Here is a 22305-nt window from a genome sequence, read left to right as displayed (position 1 = left end):
CAATAATCGGTATAATTTGTTGTAGGCAACTATCAAAAAAAAAATTAAAAGTTGATATTTCAAACGAAAATACATATTTTCAATATTAATTGTTCTTGATGGTTTTAATCGGATAAAAAAAGATAATGAAATGGCTTACTAGTAGCACCTTAGCAATGCATTAAGAGTATTTAATAAGTATTTTGGGAAATTTTAATTAAGAGCGCATTTTATGTAATAATTTATAAAATACCCTTGCAGATTTTTAGATATATTCACTAGTAGAATATTTTTGTTATCTTACAAATTGCGTTGAATAACAGAAGATACATTTTTGAAAAAGCAAAGTTTTATTTTTCTTATCCGTCAGAAAAAGCGAGCCAAAGATCTGTACCTTTTACAAGTCTACGGGCATGGTCATGGTGAGTGAAGAGGTAGCCTATTTCAATTACAGTTCTTGTTTAATTGATAACTTTGTTTTGCTGTTGCTAAATTGCGTAAACAACTGCAAAATCCTGTGCCAAGCCAGTCGAAAAATGATTTAAATACAACCCTGACAATTACCACCAACCAGCAATTCCTCTTCATATTATTTCTTTGTGACACCAAACTGCTGTCAGCTATATCAATCGTTTTGTGCATTTATGTTCAGTTTATGTAGCTACTGTACTGAACCTAATAAGCTTTACAAATGTAATTGAAGTCCCAGCTTGAAGGTTTCAGGAGGATTTTTTTCGTTTGGCAGAGGCAATCACAGTCACAAACAACACTTCGACTCCTTGTGACTTTGTGAACTGCCTCCTCCAATAATAAAAATTGAAAATACATGACCGCCAATGTAATTTTATACGACAGAGTTCAAGTTGCCGTTGTAAGTTTTTACTGTATGTATTAGGTAGACTTTAGCAAAATATATTTGACATTACCACTTCTATCGGCTTTAAATACATGGAGAAATGCAAGCTGGTGACTTGACGCAGTGTAGAAAGCTCTTCTATGTTCGTCTGTAGTAATTCCCAATGATGGTTCCACAGGACGCTAGCAGTTTCAAAAATAAAACATAGACTTCAAAAAGGAGTCTACCTTAGCCAAAACCTATGGTCACTTCATCAACAGCATTTGAAAAATAATAATGTTATGGCTTTATTTATTGTCGCTCCACAACAGCTAAGGTTATTTAGCGACAGGAGTCATGTTTAATTTTATATCAGGTTTTACGATGTTATCACATTATTACCCGATTTATTCTCACTGCGTTACGCAAGAAAGAACACAATCGGTACCGTTTTTAAAGTCTTCGGTTTGACCCGACCTGGAATCGATTTCAGATCTACCAGCACCAGAGCCGAAGGCGAAACCACTCGGCCACTGAGCTGGTAGCATTTGAATAAATTCAGAACTCGCTTGCAAATTTACTTGTCTGCTTACATCCCTTGATGTGCTGTCACGAGTGTTGATTGGCTTAAGACAGCCTGAAACGAGTAGCCTACAATTTTTTTGTTGAATACACAGGTAAGCCTGAGCTGCACAGAGGCTGATTTCTCCCAATGTAAACACAACAATTCAGCAAATGAAAAAAAGAAAACCTGTGTATCAAGACAGTGAAAAGGGAAAATTAAATATCCCTGAACTTGAACATAAAAAATCAATCAAAATTTGCAGATTTGGTGAGTTTCTACAGAGAATAGATCAGTTAGTTTTATTGCAGCTGAAATATCAACAGTCATAACAAGAATGAGAAATGCAGAAACTATAATTGAAAGAAAGTAAGCTTAACAAAAAATTGTCAAAAGTGATACAAAAAACATGCTTAACAGAATCAATGAGAAATCACAGAACTCAAACTTGCAAAAAACGTGGGAAGGACTTGAAGCTGCAACCGATTGAAAATCTACTGTGGGAAAAATCCCTATCTTAAGATTATTAATTTTCATTTGAGCCATTGGTATTGCTATTGGCATTTTACAATATGCTGTTTGTAGGTGAATCTGCAGTCAAGCGTGATACAATAGCAGTATATGCTTGCTGCTATAGGGTTATTGCAAGGGCTGGGCTGTTGTTTATAACAAGTAAAGTTGAGGTATCTCGTAATTTTCCTAATTTTAAGGTCAGCGACACAGATCTGGGTGTAAGATATGTCTGTCAATAGCCCTTTCTTCAGGAGTGTACCAGGATGGGAGTTCTATTTGGTCAAAGCCTAACCTGTGATAATTGTACAATTTGCGTACTGAGGTCCACTGAAATTAGTTATCACGGGGCAAGTTTTTATTGTACGGTAAGTTAGTAAAAAAAGTGAGCAAATTAGGTTTACTTTGAAATCTTTGAGGTCAGTGTTCAGTTTAAGAAGACCCAACAACAAGGTTATCCCAACCTGATCGCTGTAAAAGTCAAATCTAAATATTCTCTTGCTTTTTCCTTCGGCACAATAGTCGGTAAACATTGCAGTTGAAAGTTGCAGATAAAATTTCTGAAAATAGCTTAAAACATCTTGTGTACCGCATGAATCTTGTTTATTTTGAAAACAGTTTGAAGTTGAAATAAAACCTTCCTTAGTCGTTACATATTTTTGCTTTTCTCTTGATCATTAGTAGCCTAAAGATGGCTGAGTGAGCAAGATGGCAGTGCATGCTTTTGCGAGGCCCATTTTTATGTACACAACAGAATATCGACAATATTAAATAAAATATCTTAGACCGACCGGTTTTCAGTCATATCTACGGTCTAAGGCATCAAAGGTAATTGTAACCGTTGCTCGAACATGTTCTTACATTGATTTGTTCAATGAAGCATTAGTGATGTCTTTCCAAACGTGTCGACCAACCGTAAAAACTTGAACTCAACATCTTTTCACAATTACCAAAATATCAGGCTACGAGAGAAATTGAAACAACAAATTTAATGAAAATGTTATGTCCTCATTCTGTGTAACAGCTAGTCTAATATCAACAACATCAGTTTAATCTCACAGCAAACTCTCTGAATTTGCTTGTTTTTAATAGCGCTAAAAGATAATCAGTAATTGAGTAATACTCTCTTGTGTTATTGGCTAATTATAACTAAATTTTTGACAGTTTAAATCTGTATAATCATGTTATCCGCTTTGTACGACGGTGACGTTTGAAAGCACGATATATTTACGAATTACGAATGTTGCATCGCAAACTCTAGTGTTATTCTGTTTCATGAGTTTAATTCAACGTTTTGCTAATGCGATTAATCTGCTTAAAGCTATACTGTAGGACGAGCCATAGACTACAAAGCAGTTCATGGACAAGCTATTAAAATCTGTCACTTTGTTTGAGGCTGTCACTGACGCGTACAAAGCCTGGAAAAATCTTTAAAACTTGTTTCAAATATTTTGCAACTAAAGGTGACTCTTGAGCGGTTAGTGCGTCCGCCTCTGAATCTTTGGGCATGGGTTCAATACCCTGTCGGGTCATACAAAAGACTTTTTAATAAGGAAACTGAATCTAATTTCTGCTTGGCACTGAGCAACAGAATGGATTTGGGTAATAATGTACTCAGTTGCGGCTCTATATTGCTGCATTGACACTGTCTGCTTTGTAGCTTATAGTGGCGAGGGGCAACGCATTCTGCGATGGATACAGATAAAAACAAGCATTATTATTATAAAGCAGCTTTGTTGAATAGTTTTCTAAGTTTAATGGAAGCAACCTTCTTGAAATTTAAACAGAAATGTTAGGCCTATATAGTGTAAAACTGTACATTTTACATAAATTTTTATTTATCTGTTTCATCAAAGCATATCATTTTAACTCTTCAATGTGTGTAGCCTAATACTTATTGATACGCAACCTCATCATCAGAAAAATAGACAAATTTATTGCAAAGCAAAAACATTTATATTCTACCCTGCCTTTGATTCTATTCTGTAGTCTACAATAAATACTTTGCTATACTGTGAATTTCATTTGAGTGGTATACAATTTCTCTTTACAAGTTATTGTAATGTTTCACAGTTTGTTTTTTCCATTAAAAACCATTCAAAAGAACAATGTCCGTGAAATTTGAGATTTTAGTCTACTAACTGAGCTTCGAAATGCACTAAAAGGTTTTGTTATCGCACTTCTTATCAAGATATAACATAACGCAATGTATTATGCTCTGGTGATTGGTGGCAACCCACGGATACCGTGACTTATTTAAGTCTAGCTAGACTATTGCGTATGATGTTATAATGAAGATTGTAAATATATTTGTGACAAAAAAAAAGCAATTCGGAATTAATTTTAATCATTTCGGGGTTTGTTTGGGAGGAGAATTGTGGTCCATCCAGTTTTAGCCAACAAAGTCACTCGCACGAATGACGTCAGTTCTTTATTATCCAAAGTCCGCCCTTGAATCAATGTAAAAATGACTTTTTTTTGCTTGCTTGGTTGGCACTGCCGTATATCTAACGTGATCAAAGTGAAAGCACTAATCCGGTCAGTTCTCTAACATTTTTACATGAAAGGCCTTATGGCTTGTGGTTCTTGCCAAACAAGCTGACACTGCGACATGAGAAAGTGACTTTAATCTGAAATATATTCTGTCGTGTCCAATTGCGCCAAGTCGCCAGAGGCTACAATATAAAGAAGTTGATGTTTGCTTTTAGTATTTTGTTTCTTGATCTGTTTGGGCACCCCAATTCTAAAGACATATTTTAGAAGACGTTTTAGTTTCGTAGAAAAAAATCCGACCTACTTGAAAATTGAAATACACTTAATAGCCTTTTTAATTCATAAAAATTCTATATATGCAGGTGGATATTTTTGGCAAACAGTACATCCACAATCCAATGTGATTTGAAATCAGACGCATGAACTCATTTGAAAAGTACCCAATACATGCCACAGCTGTTGTTCACGTCTGCCAAACCTTGCGCTTTAAGTGTCTGACATTTGCCAACCCACACTTATCATGTTAATCAAATACGCTCATAAAGCGTTTTTAAGGCATTTTTCGCAAAGCAGCAATTTTTCAGTGAAAGTCACCCCCAGAATTGATGAATACACAAAGGTATATGCAGCATTGATCAAATTTTCAGCTAAATCAGGATGATTTTTTTTAGCTTTATAATAAATAATCAAATTATTTTGAGAATATTCTAAGAGTATCATTACTACCGCTTTGGAAAAAATCTTAGACGCAAATCTTTGTCACAGCTGTGTCGACAGCTTGAGAGCTGCAAAATCTATATACAAGTTTTCAAAACAAATAAATTACCAAGAAGAACGAGTTTTGTCGTTGTGTGCAAGCCCAGTCTCTTGCGACGACGTATTAGAAAATTCTTTTGCAACGTTTTTGATGAGTGAAAAACATCAGATTGCGACGTAGTCAAATACCTCAGCAGGTTAGTTACCACGCAAACTGAATGTCTTTGAGTGTCACAAGCTATGTGAGGCCAGACAATAATTTGCTTGACGAATTCTTTTGGTGCTCGGATGACGAAAGGTTGATGGCGCGGCGAGATGTGAAGAATGTGAATGTTGTTTCATCATAATTGATTGCAATCATAAAAAAATCATCACATGCTAGTTGATGTTAGTCACTTTTTTTCATGTAAGTATTTGAAAAAACAATCAATTGTTGTTTTAAGTGTATTGAATTTCTGTTAAAGGTTTGTTTAATTGCGTAAAATAAACTTGCCTCAAAAAGTGGTTGCAAAACTTTCTGTAGTGCAGTAGTTCAAAAACAGCTTAATTGCAAATTTATTCATTTCACAATATCTCTTCTTGTTCCATGCTTCTTTTCGGGCTTAGACGTTCGTGCACAGTTCTTTTCATTTGTTCTGATATTTGACTGAAATGAACATTTTTTAGTTTGTATCATTTGTAACATGAAAGTGGTCCTTGGAGTTATTGAGAAAAGTGAAGCGTTGTTTTCCACGTGTTCGCTTGTCTTCAATTTTTAACAAAAAGCATTGTGTTGTAATTTTTTTTTTCATCTTGAGGGAGCTGAAAAAAATTTGTCTGCTTTGCAGTGATGTTGTTCAAGAGAGTTCTGATTTAATTAGTTTGAGCTAGTACATCTTTATTTATTTTGTGGCCAAGATAGGATATTAGTTGCATTTTACGTAAAAATCAGATTTCATCAGCGTTTAAATACTAATATCTTGACTTAGCGTCCAGGTTTCAAATCCATACAGCAACATAGGAACGGTGTAATACGTTAACACTTTTTGTAAATTGTAAATTGTAAGTTTTTGTTTCGAAGAATGCATGCAGTGATGTGAAAGGCTTGCTTCGGTTAAGCAATTCTTGTTCCAATTAACAAGTTATAATATATTTAACAATACATAATTTTCTAACTGCAAAGATTTAGCAATAGCAATATTTTTAGCAAACTTGATTAGTGCAAACTCAATAGGCTGAATATTGACAATCAGCGGTAAAGCATCACATGTGAATATGATTGTTACACGCGCATACCAAAATGATATCACGCACGAAAATTTTGAAGAGACGTCGAAGGGAGTATAATAAAGTAACAATTTAGTGAATAAGTAGCGAGATAAAATCTTTGTTTAGTTTGTTTTAATGTTTCGTTCTAATCGTTGGCACGGATAGTCATCTATCTACCCTCCTCTGCGAGACCACAGACAAATGTGGCCACATTGCTCTGATTGTATCGTCGATAGCCGTAAAAACCAACACCAAACATGACCTTTAACTTGAACGGAAATGTTGAAAGATTGGCTTGTTCTTAGTTTTTTAAGTCTTAGTTCAATAACAAATTTTTTATATTTATTTTTATATCTTCTATATTATTTTTATATTTATATTATTTTTATATCTTCAGCCTCTATGAAGTAGAATAAAAAATATTTCAAGTTTAAAGAGTTATTTGATTAAAGCTTAACCCTACTGAGATTGCAAAACACTATTGGAAGATAAAAAATAGTCTGCGCAGGTTGTGTAACATCCCTATTACTGTCAATACAAGTTAAGTCTTTTGTAACATGATAAATGTTTTTCAGCACGCAGAAAGTCAAATGAGTGCATATGGATACAGTTATGAGCCAACTGCGGCTGCAGCATCCGGGTATTTGGGAAGTGGCCGCGGACCTTCTACTTTCGGGAACGCAGGAGCTTACGGAATGCCCGGCTCCACTTACGGTTCTCCGTACGGATCTACAAGTCAACCAAGTTCCATCCAAGCAATTGGAGGAGTGTCTACATCTTCTGCATCAGGCTTGAGCCCTGCGTCGCATTTAAGCCATCATACTCACAACATGCAAACGCCGGCAAGTGGATATTCTACAGCTCATCCTCCTCATCTAGGAACAGGATCTGGTGCATTTCATGGTTTTCCATCGCCTTACGGACCCACAGGACACTCTTCCTATGGAGGATTAATGAATCAGTATTCAAACTGTCCGCCCTTAGGAGACTCAATATTACATCAAGGTGAGAATTTTTTATGTGTTATATAGGTTACAGAAGACCGGTATCGTTGACACGGGGTCCAGGGGTACTTTTGGATGATATTAGAGGCCCGTAATATTGCTAAAGGGTCCGAGAAATTCAAGAAACCTCCCCGTATTCATTCAATATAGTATGTTTTTTACGCAGTGTCCTGATTTAAGGTCCGAGAATCTCATCGGTACCGGATCAAAATTATCCTTTCAACGGCCTTGCACAAGATAAATAATGCCTAGTGATAGCCTACATTTTACTTTAAAGATTTGAGTGAATTTATTATTTAAACCCAATTGATATTCTTTCCAGCCAGTTTCAAATAAGACAAGCCGTGAAGTATAGCTTTCGTTTTTTGCATGCGCTTGATGCCAAACAAATACATTCACTAAAAATTGTTTTTCACAAGTGTATACTGGATTTGGGTAGAGAATGTTTTTGAACTAGATTGACATAGAATCAGGTAAACATATGAAGAGTTCCATGCACAATATATACTACATACTTAGTAATAGTATGTACAAAAGTAAACATGGCATTCAAATCCATTAACATTGATTGTATGAGGAATTACTTTTAAAATTAGGAATGAAAATCGTAAATAGCAAGGGTTGCTTATATTCAGTTAAAAGAAATTTTAAGATACTGCATTTAGAAAAAGCTGGCATGATTAATAGGCTACATTGCAAACCGGAAAATTTGTATTGATGAGTAGCCTAATGACCATATAAAAATGCATCAATGCATCTTCTCTTCGGCTACGTCAGATATATTGCCTAAATACTTCCACAAAGCAGAGAAAGAACACTCAATGAATTTTTGAATTAAATAAAGCAAACTGTCATTGTGTATCAAGCAGAGAAAAAATAATCAAACAAATACATGGCAACACTTGCTTTTTTTGGTCATAGAGATCAAGTTACTCTCAAATGGCAAGAGTCCTGACGTCATTCGCTCAGATGTTGAGTATTTTACAGTTTGTGGGCGAGTGTCAATGCCGCAATGAGCCAAAATCTAATTTTATAATAAAACTTTGTTTCTGCTGATTGTTACTGCTATAACATGATTGTAACCGCACGTAAGAAAGCAGTGATTCATTGCACACGGTTTTAGTGTCCTCTATCTGAAATTATTCAACCTTCTTTATTTATAGTGTAGTTTTGAAACGGTTCATAAGGCTGGTAAATTGGATGTTTCCCGATATGCTCTGTGTCTTCAAAATTTATATATCTGCTAATCCAGAAAAGGAAACGGGTGCAATTTGCGGTCAAAAATAAAACGACCTAAAAACGACATTTAATTTTTCAATGCTGTGTAGGAAACGCTTCATTGACTCCGAAAATTACAGGCAATTTAATACTGGCGAAACTCTATCTTACGTCAAGGAAGTCTGTATGCGGCAAGCATTGCAAACCTACTTTGATGTTGGGGTGAACTGGAAGACAGCCATCGTGTGTTGGCAGAACGACTTTTTAGAAGCCTCATCAATCTTTTTACATGAGATATTTTACGTATGATACAATTACGGCATTTTTTCTCAAGGTTTAACTGCTGGCTTGTGATAGCACTCTGCAAATATGGCTAAGGTGTAATTTAGTGGGGTCGTCTCACTACTTACTACTGTAATTGAATAGAAAAAACAAATTTTCAAGATTTTTTGTTAACGCAAATATAATGCAGTTTAAACATTAATGCAATTACATTGAAACTTTGTCAGTAACACTGGTTTTAGGTGTAAATCAATGCCACATGCATTCGATAAGGTAATTTATATTTAAAAGTTACATGGATTTTATGGATCTGATTTCTTGAACATTTTTCTGTACACTGTAGCCTCACCTATGCACCGTGTGATCAGATTTTTTTTTACAACTGGAAACGCTTTTCTTCTTACTAAAAGAAAACTTCAAATACAATTGTTTTTGCCTATTTTTATGAAGCAATCAAGAAAAAATAAAACTTTCACAGGTATGCATATCATTGTTTTATTCACTGACAGAAAAGCTATGCTGTCAAGGCAACTACGCCGTTGCTGCTACCGTTGCTGCTAGTAAACCGCCAGCCGCCATTTTGTTTTTTTAAAACCACAATCAAGCGACTGTTAAAAAGAAATTGTTTTGAACACAAAAGTAACTTTATCAATACATCGTGCACTTTTAGTGGAAGTATGGTGAAGTAAATATGTTAAAATAATTACTTGAGCGTGAATGAAAGAGTAAAACGGCGCTGTACGCAACGACAGCAAATAACACATAGCATTCCTGTTTAAGTTCTATTAACTCACTATCCACTTATTATTATCGGATTTAGTAATGACATCACAAAGTACAGTGATATTTCATATTGGTATGTCGTATTTTCTAATTGCCTGATCAAGAAATGGAAATATCCTTTTTTATGTCTAAAAAAAGAACTAACAAACTAGCTAATAAATTTTCCATCTTCATTAGAAAGAATAATAAACGCATTCTACTTTGCATATTGCAACATATAGCCTACAGATGCATGCATCTGAATATTGTCAGGAAAAGACATACAACTTTTTTTTCCAGTAATTGTAATTTAAATGGAAGCAAAGCATCAAAGTAAAAATTTGGCCATGTGAAAAGCATTCGCTTGCGGTAGATATTGCTAACAAATCCGTGGAAAAGGCCATTGCGTTTTAAATCCAATACGGAATGAAATTGACTTTTTGCGGTGTTTCTTCCTCTCATTTCTATTGTTATACTTTTTAGAACCTGCTGCTTACTTAATCTAACGTCGCTTTAGGACAGAAAGAGATTTATCCGACGAGTTTCATTGATTGACATCTCTATTTCTTTGTTTGCATTTTTACTCATTTAACACTATAGCTTTAAATAAGCTCTGTCACGTGGTAAACCGTTTCAGTTGAATGGTTACATTAATATCACAACGTCACGGAAGCCTATACTTTAGAAACGAAGCTTAGTATTATGTGACTTCAATAGATGGGTTTCTTCAAACAAGATCAGCAAACCAGCTATTAGAGGTCTGTGAGCCCAGCTCGTAATAGATCCTGAGTTGTTCCCATGCTTTCAGTGTTTGCTTGGTAAAAAAATTGGGGATATTTTGAAGTTGCCTGTAGCCTACTCCTATTTGTGTGATTAGTGTGACTTACTGCTTTATACCATCAATAGGTTACTTACCTTTTTCTTCGTTAAGAGTCCATAAATTTCAAATTTTATCTTCTATCAACTATCACTCAACTACTTCTACTACAGTACAGTACTACTAAATATCAAGTACATAAGCATACTCAAGTGCCCATCATTGCCATCTATGTTGCTCATATATTTTGTCTACTGTTTACTCATCCATGTACAATTAAGTAACCGGCTAAATTCAATAAAACAAACCTTATCACAGTGGTTCTCAACTTGAGGCTCACTAACCTCTTAGGTTTTTAGATTATTGCAAAAAATTGTGAAAAGTCCTTAAATGCATTGGTTGTAGAATAAAATTAAAACTTAACGCAGTATTCCACATAGTTTATGAGTAATTTTGAAAACCGTTTACAAAAAGTCGCTCTTAGACGTTCAATACTCTGCAAGATTAATATAATATTTCGAAAGTGCTCCGTGGCTACAAAAAGATTACGAACCACTTAAAAGTCTTAATCTATCAAGACAAAACGGCTACTGAAATTTTTTTTGTTTCAACAGTAATCACTTCATTTGCAAGAGATTTTATCGAAATTCAGTTTGTAATCTAAGCGCTTGATGATTGACATTGTCGTATTTTCATCTTGCAAGTCGCAATTTACAACAATGTTAAAAATACCTGCTGCACGTTTAGGCTAATCCAAATCTAACAGAATTTCAAAGTGAAAATTCCATACGGAATTCAAAGAGTCAATCTTCGCAAAACCAAAGTTCAAATGAATCGATTAGTTTGTAAAATGCTTACGAGTGTCCAACTTGCAGCAAGTAGTAGGCCACATAAGCTATACGACAGTAATCTCAATTATCCAGGACTGCTAACGGTGCTTGTGGTAAGCCCTGGGTTGTGGTTCGAATCTTGGCAGCTGCATACCGAATTCTTCAAAGTGATACGAATTGCACCCTACGTTTGCATCAAATTTACAATGTGTCCGCATCGCTACCCAGACTTACCCTCACTACTTTATGTAATAAACAACTCAATCGATACCGTTTAGTCAGTGGTAGCCTATGACCAGACATGGAATCGATGCAACAGCCTGCCAACATCAGAGGTCAAGACACAAGCCACTCCTCTGGTCATCTTCAGTGCAAAAGAAGAAAACGTCGTTTGGGTAGAAGAGGCCAATGACGACTGACTTTCCGGATTGTGGTTGCAATTATTGGTTTATAACAAGTAGCACGGGACAGGCTGTTTTCAGCTAACGGTAATTATTAGTTGCGTTAAGTTCGTCAAAATGCCGTGATTTTCTTCATGATAACTGCACATATTCATCCGCCAGCTGCTATGTCTGTTCACAACCAACAAAAAAGATGAGAAATTTTAGTTGTTTTCTTGTCTCTTGAATTTGTAAGGCAGCTGTTGAGTTTACTTCTCTGTAAACATGTCAAACTTGGAAAACTGGTAGAATTTTTGCTCGCTTTGCTCAAGGATTTATAAAAGTAGCCAACTCCACCGTCGCAGCCCATTCATTTTAGGGATATGAGAAAAAAAACACTCACCCACTACGTAAGATGCAACAAAACAACTTTATATTTGTAAAAATATGTTAGTTTTACATCTTGCACAACTTCTTCCGCTTCGTGAAATGCTTTTTTTTACTGTGACCAATTGCGAGGAAAAGACAGCTGAAAAGCCAACAAGAAGACATGCACGTAAATACAAGTTGTAAAAAAGTTGTAAAAACCCCACCCGTTCATAAAACGCCATATAGAGAACGCCCTTGTTGTCGTCATAATGCTTTCGTGTCGAAGCTGTGTCGTTTGGTAAGTTGTAATGGGTGGTTTTCTAGTACAGTACAACAATTACCTTATAATTTGCTCACATCAGTAGGCTACAGCAAGACAAACAGAAATTTGTCAAAATAAAAATAATAATTACATAAAAATATAAAAAATCAGCGACAAAAAGTTATGTAATTCAACTTGATGCCTAATACCAACGGCTCCTACCATTAAGTCAAACAATGTTTCATACTTATTGCTACACTGCAGAGTAACCTAACGAGTTTCTAAATGAATTCCAAACAAGTCATTACATCGCACAATTGCTTTTTCTCTTAAACTTGCAGTTGTGTATACTAACTTACAGTAACTGTAATACACGTTAATTTTTACTTTGATTCGGCTGTAATTTTTCTGTGGAAGTTATTTAAATTCAATTGAATTTTATTTTGAGGCTTGATACCTAGATTTTGTGAGCCATTGAAAATCGAATTCGGTAGTTACGTTGCGAAAAGGGAAACCAAAAACAACGCTTTGGTTTTCAATGTTGTTTGTTTTCCGATGATGTCTAAAAGTTGGCACGTGTGCCTCTAATTATCAATATCGACACACTCACGGAAGACTATTTGTAAATAGATCAAAATCAGCAGATCGGAAAGCGAGAAATTAGCGAGTCAAATCTTGAAGTAACTTTATTCATTTTTTTTGCTCAATCATTCTAAAAAATTGACCAAGTATTTTTAATTTGCAAAAAAGAGTTTTAGGTCTACTTGTTGTTAATCAATTTAAAAAATGAAATATATGTTGCCAACACCAAAATTACACACTTGCCTTGAAAAAAATAAGGCAAATGACACTAACTATATTTTGAGTTGTTTCTTTCAGAGCAATAGTTTTGACCGCTTTCTTTGTTCAAGGTTTTGTTTCAAACAACGTCCCAGTCAGCAGATTAGTTGTTTTTTACATTGATGCAACATCTGCGTACGTTCAATCAATGTCAAAAGAACTGGCTTGCTGGTTTGAGCAGTTGCAGTGCTCTTAATTGTGTTGTTGCATCCGTTATTATGAGAAGCACTCGGATATGAATTATTTAAACTACAATTTTTGTGGTTCAGACCTTCACTGGTAATGGCTACAAGCAGATTATGAAAAATTTTTGTTAAAACGATAAAGAAAATTGAAATTATTTGAATTACTTTTTGTGTGACATAGAAAAACAAAAAATAGTTAACGTTTTGAAATGTATGGTTATAACTATCAAAATTTAGAATTATTATTTTCGTTTAGCCTACGCCATATAAATGTAACTTGACACTGTATAGTCTCTTTCCAACCATTTTTTCTGATATTTTCAACAACTTTTCTTCAACTCTGTCGAAGCCGATGCAGCAGCGACAAAAAGCAAAAAGGAGTTTTTGGCAGATATATCTGTGACTATCGTTTTTTTTTTTTGAATAAACACCAATTAAAAGTGATTTAAAGAGTGGAAGGTAAAAAGAAACGCATCTAAGTGCGCTACTGGAATCTATGTCATCATCATTATCATCGAGATTGACCCGTGTCGTAAAGTAAAGTGATTATGATCCACATGAGCGTCCATTGCACCAATGACTTCAGCGCTTCAGTGACGTAAGCGCAGGCGATAGTCCAAAAGCTGTGAAATTATTTTTCCGACAACAACAAAATCCACCACCGTCTTTTTAATCCACCACCGTCTTTTTAATCCACCACCGTCTTTTTAATCCACCACCGTCTTTTTATTTTTGAACGAAAGACAGCAAGAGAATTGAAACGCGCTCTGTTTGAATTTACGATTTAGAATCTAAGTGAAACCTCGCTGCTTCTCGAATGGTTTTAGAAGCTTATATGATGTTGATCATGAGCAAACTAAATGGTATCCACATAACATTTCAATCATTTAATATTCTACATTACAGCCTATCCTGATGCAATATTTACGTCATCACAAAATAAAATAAAAAGTGATTAAATCTTTCTGTGCCCACAAAAACAGTAGTTAGAAGCTTACCTGCAATTACTTAACCCATTACTTCGACTGAATTACAGAAACGTCTACAGAAATCGTTTAAATTTGGTGACTTTTTACGAATGCAAAGTGTGCTTTTGTAACAGAATCAAACATTGTTTAGAAACAAAATACACACAAGCGACCAAACCAGGATACCCTGTATATGTCAATTTCTTAAGGAGCCTCTGGTTAAACTCTTCCCCCCCAAAAGCATTTTTTTTTTCGACACGCTGCTGTCATGTAGGCTACTCTAAAAAAGTTGAAAATGCCATTCTTTGCGACAAAACAAAGTTGTAAAAATTGCCATTGAAACACGTCCACCCCTGGGTTTAAACAAAAAGTCAAAAATCCACCCCTAAGTTAAAGCTTGACGTTGGATCTGTCTGTACTGCTTTTAGGTTATGTTTTTTGCTTGTTTGAAACCTGGCTGTGTTCCCTATGTTTTTTATACTTAGAAAGAAAGGTCTGATGTCACTAATTGTTTAAAAAAACATGCAATAACTTATAAAAAAGTTGAACTGCTCCAATACAGTAGTAATCCTGCAGTGATATTGTAGATGCCAAACTTTTCATTGGTTAGCTTTAAAATTGAAAAATTAAGTTTACATTTTCAAGAAAATGTCTACTGTATTCAAATTTTTGCTATCTGTAAGCTATTGTCACAATTGTTTCTAGTTCCTACACGTAAAGAGACTTTAAAAAGATTGATGACGTAGTTTATTGGGATAATCAAACGTTAAACAGTCAGATAAATGGTCGAATAGTTCTACTTGTGAGAGGATAGATGAAAATTCTTAAACTAACGAATGGTTGACCACTTTCAGCACATAAAGAAATCAAATTCTGAACGGCAAAAGACTTTGTTGATTTCAAGATAAATATACACGACTACTTGCAACAGCTACTTTACAATTGGCAATAACTTCTATTTTACAATCTATTCAATGTCGGCTGGAACGCTACAATCGTCTTCAATATACTTTTCATTACAACTTCTAATACCCATAATACACAACTCTAATAATAATTACAAACAAATCACGCGGCTATTTATAACAGATTTGCTTAGACCAGAAGCTTCCAGAGGCTAGGGTGAATATTACATAACAAGAACGCGTTCTTCTGGTAAAGTGGCTTGCTGTGTTGTTTGGCATAGTGAGGCATAGTGAGCTGTTTGGCATATTGCTTGCTGGCATAGTGAGGGTTCGTCTTTGTGGTTACAACTATAGGAGCTTGGAGGAACTCCAAACTTATTTATTGTTTGACTTTAAACTTATAAAAGCTACTTGATGGACATCAAAACAAAAGAACTACAGTATGATAAATAAACAAATAAATGTGACATACAGATAAGCATCATACTATCTTGATGGAAGTGGCATTTACATAAAACTTTCCCCTTGGGTTCTATTACAAAGGTTCACTTATCGCGACTACTAACACCGCTCGTGAATTAAATCTTCAAAAAATGTTTCTCAGGATTGCGTAGACTTCCTGCTGCCGGTTTTATCTGCTGGCTAAACAAATAATTTGACCCAGAGGGCATGACTGACGAAGAACCTGCACGATCACCCAAGCGTAGATATCCAAGCAATCATTTTGCAAATTTTAAAACTTATTATCACGCGAAAAAGATGCATTACGTCGGTAGGTTTACTTACCCCAAAACTAGAACGCTTTGAGAACTGTAATGGTTAAAACCGCCATGATATTGGCATGATTACTGTGATACACAATTAACACTTTGAGTAAACTTGTAATCTGATTAAACCCTAACTATTTTACGTCTCGATTTATTGCTCCTTATTTAAAACTAAGTCAAAATAAGTAGGCTAACTTGGTTTATTACAAAAACTAGCCCAATAGACTAACTGTGTTAATTTTTTCAGCCACAAAATTGTATAAGTCCTTATTTTTTTATGTTTCTTTTTTGCTTATAAAATAGAAATATTGAAAACCCATTTGGAACCAAGTAGGCTACAAAGCAAAAAGTGAAAAAATGTGTTTTTATTTTAAAAATGCCATAGTCGAAGAAGCAAAGCTTTGATCTAAGAAAAAAACTCATTGTAGAAACAACAATATTTTCGCAAACTTCAGGGACATGCATCTAGATTGCGACAGATATTTCTCTTTTTCTATTTTTGTTGTTTTAAGACAGTTAAAATCAATTTCTATTTTTCATCTATAGTGGGCTACACGAAATATCATGTAACATTTCTCAGATAAGAGGGAGATGCTCTTTTAATGGTTGACTCATTGAGCTCGATAAGAAGATATCAATTTTCATTGGGATTGGCTCCGGGTTATACTTTCCTAAGATGTTATCGAGCGACATTGCGCTTTTACGCTAAATGAGTGCATTCACTTTTTTTTTGCGACAACTTGGCCTAAGTTTTCTAATATCAAATTTCATAAACAATTTTAGTGATTCCTCAAAAATCAAACCGATATCAACAACAAAAACAAAATTTTGTTTTAGTCACTTAAAATGACAAGTTAGAATGAGACCAGGTCGCTGTTGAATTGAAGACAAATCAATATCAAGATCATTTATTGTTTTTTGCAGCTTTTTTCTCAAATGACATTTGCTAAGTACTTTCAGTTTTACAATTTTTCGGTTATTTACTTAAAGTTTTTATATTTTCTACAGAAACCAATCACGTTATGAGCAATGACGTCATATTGGGAAAAGGAAAAAAGAAAAAAATGAGGAAACCGAGAACAATCTACTCTAGTCTGCAGCTGCAAGCCCTCAATAGAAGGTTTCAACAAACGCAATACCTCGCCTTGCCAGAGAGGGCGGAATTGGCAGCCACTCTGGGGTTAACTCAAACGCAGGTAAATCTCATTTTCACACCGGCCAAACACGACATATTGGCAATGAATTTGCAGCATATATTTGTAGATTTTGTTGACACTTTTTGACATCGTAATTAATTTCGTATTAAATTTCAATTAAATTAAATTTTATTAAATTAATTTTGTAATTAATTTCGTAACCTACCGTCAGTTTTCAGTTTTTTTTTGTCGATTTTATTTTTTTCTTTAGAGTATGTTGAAAAGTAAACATTGCGTTACTACAATCATACAAATTAAAAAGTAATTGTTTGATATAACACAATCGAAATTTTGAAAAATGTGACATACTATTACGTTTACTTAACCCATGATTATTCTACGCTTTTACAATAATGACGTCTGTTGCCGAAGTCTTTCACCTCACACAAAACTTCTCTCTGTAATTATTGATGACATCAAAAGAACATGCAAAACTGTGATTATTGTAGTGCAAACCTGTTACATTGTCTTAAGGTTCAATAAACCCAGGTAGCCATGGCAGAGACGTGGCAACGGGAAAAGAGAGGCTTGAAAGAGTAATCACCCCTTCCAAAATTTTATTTCCCCCCCCCCCCAAAAAAAAAATATGTTTTTAATTTTACAACGTTGTATTGCCATTGTATTACTTGTTGAATGACGTTTCATAAAATTTTGACCGCATTCAGTATCTAAATTATTCAGCAAAATTTTTATTTCAAACATTAAAATATTTGCCTATTCTCCAAACAGTTATTTTCCCTTCCAAAATTGTCTTTCTAACTACGTCATTGACCCATAATTAACTGCATTGCAATTAACTCCAATTCATAGTTGTAAAATGTGATTTAGAAACAGTTGAATTGCATATGAATATAAAGTGAACGGCTTCACATGATGGCGATATGATGAAAACACAATTCATGAATATTTCAGACAGGTTTGAGATGTCTCATATTCACAAACGTATTGATTCGTGTAATGCGCGTTATGTAGCTGGTCTACGACTTCATCAAGTGAATTGATATAATTGTTCCATAACGAAATGTAGCCTACACACACAATCACAAGGAAAATTACTTTGTTTTGTTTTAAATCTTCATCCTCGGACTGACAAAGCCTCTAATATGGTATTCTTGGTAGTTTTGCATACTTGTGGAAGCTTTTAATGCAAGGCCGGTTACCAGGATTGACAGAGTGAAAATTCCAATAGTTTTTAAAATGTTGTTGCCGAGGATTTATTCCACCCACTAGGTGCCGCTGAATGGAAAACAGTCATGAAATACGTTTAATTATTGTCTTTCTCAAAAAAATAAATAAATAAAAAAAAAAATAAAAATTATTGTCTTTCTCGGAAGTCTTTTCAGAAATCACAGAAAAACTATAATCAGACTATTAAGTGGAGTTTTTAATCAATTGGCAAAAGAAAAATCAATGTGCATTGCATAAGTTTTTTAAATGAATCTTGATTTTATTTCTGTGATTAACGTTTTTGTATTTACTGAAAAAAATAGCGCACATGACCACATGTAAGCTTTAACAACATACCCAACAAAATAACATACATTATTTTTACAATTATAGTATTCAATACAAATTGCTTCACCAAATGTAGCCTACACATGAGAGCACAAGGAAAATGTTGCCTTTCCCAATGCCCTTGGAGAAATAACAGAATAAATTATCCCTATTAATTGAAATTTTAGTTGACACTTTTACAATATAAGAAGGTAAATATATTTCAAACATGAAATTTACCGTTTCATGAGTCAAATTTTGAATTTGTTGAAAGAATAATGAAATTATTATTTTTCATTATTTAGACTACCTTAAACATTTTTTACTTATGTAAATAGATACAGTATATGTATATTATGTAGCCTACATCAACAAGATATTTAACTTCCATAAAGGTTTACTTTCTGTAGCTTGTTGGCCTAAGCCACATAAGCTACAATTCCCAGAAAGAAAATCAGTCGTTTTCCAAATTGACCCAAAGTCTGCAAACATAAAAATGTAAAAACCGACATTTGTTGTCTGGGCTGATGCTATGTGACAGTGATGAAGTGTCTGAAATTACGAACAGCTTTGACTCAACACTGTGATATGGCTTACGCCGATTGTCAAATTAATATTTTGATTTAAATCCTCTGCTATCATTTCATACTAATTGCACTTATGACTGTGGTACATATGTCTTTGACAACAGTACCACACGATGTGGGCTGGCCAGGCCATTAGGTGCTTATTTTCTTTTTAAATTGGCACCTTCGAGGGTAACGTCTCTTATATTTACTTAAAGCTAAGGTGGGGACAACGTATGCTAACCATACAATAGGTTTACACTTCTTCAACAACTAAGCTGAGGTTGACTTCTAAACGTCACTGACTTCTAAACCAATCAGAGCATGGGTGAAGAAAAGTTTCTTTGCACAAACGTGATCACAGTAATGAGGGACTTGAGGACATTCGACGAACGCCAGATTTTAATGAGCACTTAGGCGATTCAGCCCGGCTATCATTACGTTCTGTGACAGTGATTGCCAAGCACCAGTCAAGCACAAACATTTTTTCCTAACAACCCACATTTCAATTAAAATATCCTTGTACCGCGTCGTAGTGATCTTTTGAGAATCACAGCAAATTTCTTCAGTTCTGTGGAGTCATGTTATGGTTTGTTGAAGTAGGCTATGAGCTAGCCTACCCACTTACTTCAATTCTAAACATCATGATAAATACGTTTAACTACAGATTTTATTCTGCAGGTAAAAATATGGTTCCAAAATCGAAGATCAAAATGCAAAAAAATGATAAAGCAAGGCATTCAAGACAAAGACAATCCCTTATTATCGCCAGGAAGTAATGGTAGTACTGCAAACAACAACGTTGAATCGCCGCTGTCAATTACATCTCCAATGATGGCTTCGGTGCCCCAAACATCAATGTCTTCAGAACAAGGCACCCCGGGAAGTGCAAATGGTGAACAAATGATAAATGGAATTAGAGTTACAGGAAAAGGAGTAGGTCCGCAAGCATGGACTCCTTCTTCAGTAAATGATGAACAAACATCTCCTAGTCCTCCATCTGCAATGTCCCCTAATCAAGGTATAACATCACCACATTCGACTTGTGTTGTTAAAACGTCACCAAATGCAATAAGACAATATCATCAAGACATGCCTCATCACCCACCTCTGAAGATGGAAATGTCTTCTCCGGCAAATGGAAGTTCAGGAGTAGCACCATCATATCCCATAAGCAATGGACATTTTCCTCCTATAAGTGTAGGAGGAGAAAATCATCAATTATCAGGGTACCCTGGAGGACTCTCAATGCACCATCAGCCTATCCAACATCCTTCTATGATGTCGACTTCATTTTGGTATTCCGGAACAGAATCAGAGCCAAACATGCATCAAGTTCCACATTTGGATCACAGGGGATTGAGTGAATCTGGATATTTAAAATGAATAATCTGAGTAAAAAACTAAGTTCACATATGATGGCAATATCATAAAACCGATTGGCCGTTCCGTTTGTTCGAAACATTTGCCTTTCTGATGAAGCTTTTTCAAACAAACTGACGAGTGATTTTGTATTTATTTGTTTTTATGTTTTCAATTGTTCAGTCGCCTATTTGTTTGGTGCATATTTTAAAACCGTACGTAGTTATGAAACTAAGGTTGGGTGCATATTTTACAGCCGGGATTCAAGAACTCGGCCTGCTTGCCGTGGCTAATCTAAATTTGGCGTTGTATTTGGCTTTGTAAGAAAATACATACATTCTAAAACATTCTCAATAAAATCTTTGCAGCACAGGCAAAATTTGTGTTAAAGTTTCAAATACAAATCGAGTGACGTTTCAAAGAATTTCCTGAAAAATTTAATTTTAACTTTGGAAACTTTATTTTATGTTACCTACAGTAACCTAGCATGAATTTGATATTTGCTGTAGGCCCATTGTTTTTATCCAGATTATTAAACTGTTCCGATCATCATGGATAAGGTTTTCAACTAATTGCACAAACAAATTTTATTCATCAAAGACGCTGCACAAAAATGGCCTACAGTTCAATAATATAGAAAATTTCTTTGCTATTTTTATGTTGTCTTGTTTACCTCCCTTGAATTACCAGTTATTTATTATTGGAAAACTACGTAACGCTCTGAGAGCGAAGTTTAAATTTATAATGCGTTTCTTAGCAGACAGTCAGGTAGCTGGGCTAATCCTGTTTGTTGTACCGTATTGCTTGTGCCATGAGCATTTGTATTTTATTACTATTGTATTTTTTACCTGTTAGGAAATCGCAAAGCATACGATACAGTGCTATTGAATGAAAGCATAAATGACAGCCATCTTGGTGCTCTAAAAATAAGGCTAAATTTAATTGCGATAGAGTCAAAAGAGTTAATCCAAAATTAAAAAGCTCGACCGCAGCAGGAATTGCTTTCATTCAATAGCACTGAAAATAAAAGCAGACTAGTTTTCAAAATGTATGCTAAGCACGAAGTTAGCATCTAAATTTTGGGATCTTTATTTTTCGGTTAAATGAGTTTAACTAATTTGCAAAACATAGGCTACATTATTTCTATAGGCCTACAATCAAGCTATTACTGCTCATTTTTTTTAAAACAGCCGAAACATGTAGAATTAAAACGTTCTTTCTGGTATTGTTTTAGCATCCAACTGGTTTTACAATAAGCTTTTCAGTCGAAGCCAGGAAGTTGGGCGAGCTGCTGTTTACTAAGTAATGTGGAGCATAGCATCTTTTCACAAATTGGGACTGGGTGGGCAAATTTTCAAAAAAGGGCACTTTTAGCGCGAGAGTTATGTTAAAAAGGGCACTTTTTGCGCGTAAATGATGAAACAAAGGGCATTTTTTTTCCGAGCGTAAAACATGTAAGCTTAAAAATGTAGATTTCTCAGGCAAATTGTGGGTGAAAAAGCATATTATAATTAGAATAAACTTTTGAGACCCATAATTGATTCCTATATTCATCCTCGCCCACAATATTTTGTAAATACTGTAATAATGAAATAAAATTTAATTTAGCAACATTTAGTTGCAGAGGTCTCTTGCACTAAAGTAAAAAGGAACAACTATGGTAATAGCCTATACATATGAAACACAACTGCTAAGATACAATAATGAGTTGAATC

The 22305-nt window shown here is 34.8% G+C and overlaps 1 protein-coding gene across 1 annotated transcript; it reads left to right on the top strand.

The window, feature by feature from the left end:
• Window positions 1-295: 295 nt before the first annotated feature.
• On the top strand, window positions 296-20935 carry LOC145777554 (uncharacterized). The gene is made up of 4 exons (XM_082588966.1): window positions 296-401; window positions 6959-7388; window positions 16981-17168; window positions 19910-20935. The coding sequence occupies exons 1-4, from the start codon at window positions 393-395 to the stop codon at window positions 20612-20614; spliced, it is 1332 nt and encodes a 443-aa protein (XP_082445092.1). The 5' UTR covers window positions 296-392; the 3' UTR covers window positions 20615-20935.
• Window positions 20936-22305: the final 1370 nt, after the last annotated feature.

Source organism: Aplidium turbinatum, chromosome 9 (genome assembly GCF_918807975.1).
Source record: "Aplidium turbinatum chromosome 9, kaAplTurb1.1, whole genome shotgun sequence".
NCBI lineage: Eukaryota > Metazoa > Chordata > Ascidiacea > Aplousobranchia > Polyclinidae > Aplidium > Aplidium turbinatum.
The sequence above is the reverse complement of the archived record's forward strand: the minus strand, read 5'-3'. Positions and strand labels throughout refer to the sequence as shown.